General features: G+C 35.7%; 1 protein-coding gene across 1 annotated transcript; it reads left to right on the top strand.

Moving 5' to 3' along the window:
* Window positions 1-4,575: 4,575 nt before the first annotated feature.
* LOC110141711 (olfactory receptor 11G2-like) lies at window positions 4,576-5,532 on the top strand. The gene has a single exon (XM_020900673.2). It carries the CDS (start codon window positions 4,576-4,578, stop codon window positions 5,530-5,532), a length of 957 nt encoding a protein of 318 aa, XP_020756332.2.
* Window positions 5,533-6,701: the final 1,169 nt, after the last annotated feature.

Here is a 6,701-nt window from a genome sequence, read left to right as displayed (position 1 = left end):
CAAGTGAACTGAACCGAATTCTTCCCTCAAAATGAAATGGGGAAAATCTTGCTTCTGGAACTGAAGCTGAGGCAACAAACTAGGACTTTGATCCAGAATTTATACATTGCTGGCTGAAGCAGCCACTGATAAATGTTTAACAGCAAAATCTGGAAAGAATTTTGATGATAGACTCTATCCCCAAAACTAAAACTGGTTCAAAACCAGTATACTAAATGCATACCTGATACTTCAAGAAAAAATAAAACATACATAAAACACACAAATACACAACTTGTTATGTCTTGTATTTCCTATAAATGTTCTTAGAAATTTTACTTGCTGCCTAGAGCTCACTTAAGACACAATTGCTGCATGTGTAGTCTTGGGGACATCATCAGTGTCCCCTTAATAGCATCAGTGGTATAGCCTAATCACATAAGTACCCCAACTATGACCAAAATTTCCTCTTCTTGGTTTTGTGCTCTTTCCTCAAACCATTTCTCTTTTCTGTCATCTACATTTTCTCTTATGTATCTCAGTTTCTCAAACTTTCTCATACAAAGTCAGCCCTGGAGAATATCTGAAACTGTCAATAAATTACATATGCACCAATAAATAAATTGTTAAGACCATTATAGTATGTACATATGCATGCTAAGTTGCTTCAGTCATGTCTGACTCTGTGACTCTATGGACTGTAGCCTGCCAAGTTCCTCTGTCCATGGGAATTCTCCAGGCAAGAATACTGTAGTGAGTTGCCATGTCCTCCTCCAGGGGACCTTCCCCATCAAGGGATCAAATACAAATCTCTTGTGTCTTCTGCATTGGCAGGCAGGTTCTTTACCACTAGCATCACTTGGGAAGTTCCTAGTATGTACACGTAATAGAATATTTTGCCAGTATTCAGTTCAGTTCAGTCACTCTGCTTTATATTTTCATATTTGACTATTTTTCTTAGTTTTATTTTCTAAATTAGTCACATAATTTTCTGACATAGTGTAAATGTCTAGGAACAAGTCAAAGAGCAAATACCTACAGTGGTATGAAACTTAAAATAATTAAAAATTTTATGTGCGAAAGGTGTCAGCGATATTATTTCTGGGATGAAAGTGCACAAGAAGATGTATTTTCAGAGAGATTTAGTCCCGTGAGTCTCAGGCTTTTGAAACTGTCTTCTTAAGACAATATTCTCAGAGTCGTATCAGCCCTATGTATGGGGAAGTGGCACAATTTGTGTATTTCAACAAGCTTAGCTTCCTTAATAGTTGTGTCTAGCTTTTCCCATATTCTTCCAGGCCTCTTTATCTATATCCAGGAATTTTTCCTAATTTTCCTCTTGAATTTCAAGTCATACCATAATGTACCTGAGATTGATTGTCTTTAACAGATTCAGCACAAATAAATATTATTGATTCTGAAACTATTAATAGTTTATAGGATTAATGTGAGTTAATAATTATAAATTGTTTAGAACAACATTTCATTTCACTTTAAAGAAAAAGGAGAAAAAAGTGTTAAGAATCATAAGTAATTTATAAAGAAAAAATATAGAAAATATCAACAAAATTGACAAACTTTATGCTGACATTGGAATAAACATTTCCTAATTCATTCAAAAGGCTAGTCATAGCCAAATACCAAAGCCAGAAAAAGGTATGACAAGATAAGAAAACTACAGACCAATATCCCTCTTGAATATAGACACAAAATTCTCAACATATACTAGAAAACTGAATTCAGTCACATATTAAAAGGCTTATACACATGACTAAGCAGAATTTATCCCATGAATGCAAGGAAAGTTCAACATATGAAAATTGATTAATATACTACATTAGTAGATGTACGATCTACTTCCTTAGCAACTTTCAAGTATGTAATATAGTTTAACTATAGCCACCATGCTGTACACTTGAATTTATTCATGTTATAGCTGGAAGTTTGCACCCTTTGACCAACCTCCCCCCATTTCCTTCATCCCCCAGTTCCCAGCATTCACCATTCTCTCGCTTTGGCCAAAAAGTTCATCGAATTTTTCCATAACACCTTACGGAAAAACCTGAAAAAATTTTTTGGCCAATCCAATACTTCTATAAGTTTGAGTTGTCAACTCTTTTTACTCTAAAAAAAATGCAGCTTAAATATCTCTAACAAGCTATGCAAGAACAGATATTTGATGGACAAGAAGAATAGTTTCTTCTTCAAAGCTGGTATCAGGAACCTAGTAGTAAAGCTTCCTATTGTAACTATTATGACAATTCCAATTATTACTTAATTATTCCCCAGGAACCTTCAACTATACATGGATACTAGAGAATAAAAATAAATAAATGAAATCGATTTCCACATCTTCACTATTCTTTGGAGACCACTAGGACTTGGCATTTGATTTTTTTTGGGGGGGAGGGGTTGATTATATATAAGTGAAAATTCAAAATTATCCCTCTTTTAGACAAATCTAATAGATTATTAAGAGAGAAAACCCCAAATCCCCGAAGGTTATAATGCAAGGAATATGCATATATATTTCTTTCATCTATGCTTTTGTCTTAACCACAAACATGTGCCTTGAAACTCAACAAAAAATATCTTATAGGGTTCACCCTTTGCAACCCTTCAAAGATTACAAACTGGATCATCCAGTTTCTTGGAAGTCCCTCACATGCCTTTTGCTCCATGGAGTAATATTTAATCTTCCATCCCTGAATCTCTTCTCAGCATTCAGCCAAGAAGTGAGTGGAAACCATATCATGTGAGCCACATGTGCTCCATAGTTTGCAAAAATAATTTAATAGGAAGCATTTTCTTCTTTGAGAAAACTAAATATTTCATTAGGACAAAATGCTAACCTCCCCCAAAAAAGACTAAATAATATATATTCCTTCTTGTTTCCTTAAATCCTAGAAGCTTAAGTTCTAAGTTTCACTTCTTTCTCTCTCTAAAGGATGAATAAGATATAAGCAAACAGGCTTAAGATTTCAAATGAAGATGCAGTTGTTGTTGTTCATATTAACTCATAAATTGCTGGAGAAGAATTTATTTGGATGATTTCTGTTGCTTGGTAGTAGAGGAAATACGGCAAATATTTCATCTCAGAGATATATGCTTTTCCAAGCTCATATATTGTTTCTCACTTCCATCAGATTAATGAGCCCCAGTTTAACATGTATTAATTCTTTTTGAAGTAACAATTTTCTCATGTATGAGCTTCTGCTGTACATACAAGATTTATTCTAAATCTGTCACTGGACAATTACTATCCCCAGGAAATATTCCAAAACAAAAGGGTAAGTATCAGTAATGATTTAAAATGAATCCTTTGTCAATGACTTTTATGTATGTAAAATAAATTAACAGAGGTGGCTGATACTAGGATCCTGAGTAAAAAGGATGCAGAAATTCCTAAAAGATAGAGAGATAATCCATTTGAATACATAAATGTCTTTCAAGCAAGTTATTAGAAGATGTGTTTCCTAAAAAGTCTTGTGTAAATAAGTGAGTTCTTTCTTTAAAAGTATTAACAGACTATTTTCAATAGCACCATCACATATTTAGCTGGCTTAATTTACTATGTCCATATTTATACAATCTAAAAGGCAATGAGGATCTATAAATAGTCCTTCCAATTTAGGTGCCATCCCAATCACCAAATAAGAGTCAGTCATCTATGTGGTCTGACTTAGGAATCCAGATATAACCTTCCTACACAGAAATATATCAAGGACCTCCCTGACTCAAAGTCTTGGATTTCCACCTTGAAAAAGATTCCTTTTATTTATTAAATATTCTTTGTTAAATGCAAAAATATTTCCAATAGTGGAAAACAAATCAAAATTTTGCCAAAAAATGTATTAAAAGTTTATGATAATCTCTTGATTATAAGCTCCATGAGCTCAAGATCTGTCATGGCCACAGCTGTTTCTCCAGCACTTAAAAGCCTACCTGACACAGTGAACATGTAAATAGATACTTTTGTGGCTGAGTAATATTCTATTACAATGGAATATTACTGATACAATAATATATGTGGTGTGTATATATATACATATGTGTGTATACTACATCTTCCTTATCCATTCATCTGTTGATGAACATTTGACTTGCTTCCATATCTGCCATTTGCAATAATGTAAATGGACCTAGAGAACATTCTGCTTAGTGAAATCTGTCAGAAAAATACAAACACTGTGTGATATCACTTATATATAGAATCTAAGTTGACCATGGATACCAAACACAGGCACATTAGAAAAACTTCATATGCACAGAAATGTAATATCATTAGTATAGGTAAACAGATGAATGAACACACTAACACAGGTAATTTATCAGAATTACATATGTTCCTAGTATCTAGTTAAGCTTTCTTAGAAAAGTAAAAATTTTTCTCCATTTCGTGTTTTCGCTCTTCTCTTACTGTGAATTTCTAAAGTAATATACGTTCAGTGCTGAGCCATGAAAGCCGCAGTTTTGTTGCTAAAAATTTGTTTACAATTTCATGAAATGAAAGGTAAAGAAATTGGGTTTTTTCAGGAAGAATCAGTGCACTCCATTAAAGCACAAACTACTGTCATCCCCATGTCTTCCAGAGTAATGAATGTGTCCAGCAGAGAAACCACCCACTCTGTTACCCACTTTATCCTCCTGGGCTTTCCCTCAAGCCCAGAAATGCAGCTCCTCTACTTCGGGCTCTTCTCAGCAGCCTATATCCTGACCCTGACGGGGAACACGGCCATTGTCTGTGCTGTGCGGCGGGATCAGCGCCTTCACACCCCCATGTACATCTTCTTGGGGAATTTCTCTTTCCTGGAAATATGTTATGTCACCACAACCGTCCCTAATATGTTAGCCAACTTCCTGTCCTCAAGCAAGTGCATCTCCTTTGTGAGTTGTTTTGCACAGTTCTACTTCTTCTTCTCTTTCGGGTGTGACGAGGGCTTCTACCTTTGCGTCACGGCCTTTGACAGGTACCTTGCCATCTGCCGTCCTCTGCGTTACTCACGCATCATGACTGAAGAGCTCTACACCGGCCTCGTCATCTTTGGGTGGTCCGGTGGGTTCATTCTCTTCCTAACCCCAGTTGTTCTCATTTCACGGTTGCCCTTTTGCAACTCAAATATCATCGACCATTTTATATGTGATCCTGTCCCTTTGATGATGCTGTCCTGTTCTGAAGACACCACCACACAACTCATTTACTCTACTTTTAATGTTATTTTCATGATCGGCACCTTCCTCTTCATCCTCTGCACCTATGCACTGGTGATTCTGGCAGTGGTAAGGATGCCCTCAGCAGCCAGCAAACGCAAGGCTTTCTCTACTTGTGCTTCTCATCTGGCTGTGGTAATTCTGTTTTTTGGCTCTGTTATGGTGATGTATGTTAGTCCTGGATCAGGACACCCAGTGAAAAGGCAAAAATTCATTACCTTGTTTTATTCTGTGATAACACCTTTATGCAATCCTCTAATATATAGCCTCAGGAACAAGAAGATGAAGGCTGCCCTAATGAAAGTCTTGAGATTGGACAACATGGTAATAAAATACAAATGAGAGCTAAATTTTCTCTCTTAAATGCAACTCACCTTAATAAGACATGTGTAAAATAGATGGCTAGTGAGAACCCACTGTATAGTGTAGGAAGCTCAGCTCAGTGTTCTGTGTTGATCTAGATGGGAAGGATGGGGGGTGAGGTGGGAGAGAGGCCCAAGAGAGAGAGAATATATGTATACATGTGGCTGATTCACTTCATTATACAGCAGAAACTAACACAACATTGTAAGCAACTGTACTCCAATTAAAAATCAAAAACAAATAAACAATAAGCCTAAAAAAATGACAAGTGATGTATTTGTCTCCAAATTCATTGTTTTATTAAGAAGCTGCTGTAATGAGGGCCAATTATCACCTTATTACCACTCACCACAAAATGCAGTAGTCTATTTAAGAAAAAATATGTTTTAACAAGTGAATTCAACTTTGAAGTTGTGTGCTCACTCAGTTGTGTCCGACTCTGTGACTTCATGAACTGTAGCCCACCAGCCTCCTCTGTTCATGGAATTTTTCAGGCAAGAATATTGAAGTGGGTTGTTATTTCCTCCTTACCCAGGGATCGAACCCACGTCTCTGGTGTCTGCATTTGGCAAGCGGATTCTTTACTACTGTACCACCTGGGAAGCCCCCCAAATTACTATCAAGTAAGAGCAATTTGTTATATCTAAACCTATCAGTCCCTCTATACATAATTTGGTTTCTAAAAAGAAGACAGAAGTCTACTTTGCATTACTATGTTGAAGCAACTAATAATATACATGTAATAGAGATCATACATTGACTAGGGGATTAATACTATAAGCCAGTGATTTTCCACTGAGATATATTGACTGATAGAAAAGATCTGAGTTCGAAGGAGTTCACCTTGCCAGAGTGTAGTGTTTGTTTTCACTTCAAGGAAACAGAAAAATAATTTTAGTTAGACATTAGCGATTTTTGATGCAGTGGTAAATCAGATTATTTTCTTAATTTCTCTTTCAGATACTTCACCATTAGTATATAGAAATGCCACAGATTTCTGTATATTGATCTTTTATCCTATGACTTTATTGAATTCCTTTGTTAGTTCTAACAGTTTTATGGTGAAGTCTTTAGGCTTGTTTTCTTATAGCATCATGTCATCTGCAAAAAGTTACAGTTTCCTTCTTTATTTCTGATTTAGATGACTA

Source organism: Odocoileus virginianus, chromosome 6, assembly GCF_023699985.2.
Source record: "Odocoileus virginianus isolate 20LAN1187 ecotype Illinois chromosome 6, Ovbor_1.2, whole genome shotgun sequence".
Lineage (NCBI taxonomy): Eukaryota > Metazoa > Chordata > Mammalia > Artiodactyla > Cervidae > Odocoileus > Odocoileus virginianus.
Note: the sequence above shows the minus strand (reverse complement) of the source record. Positions and strands in the feature narration are given on the sequence as shown.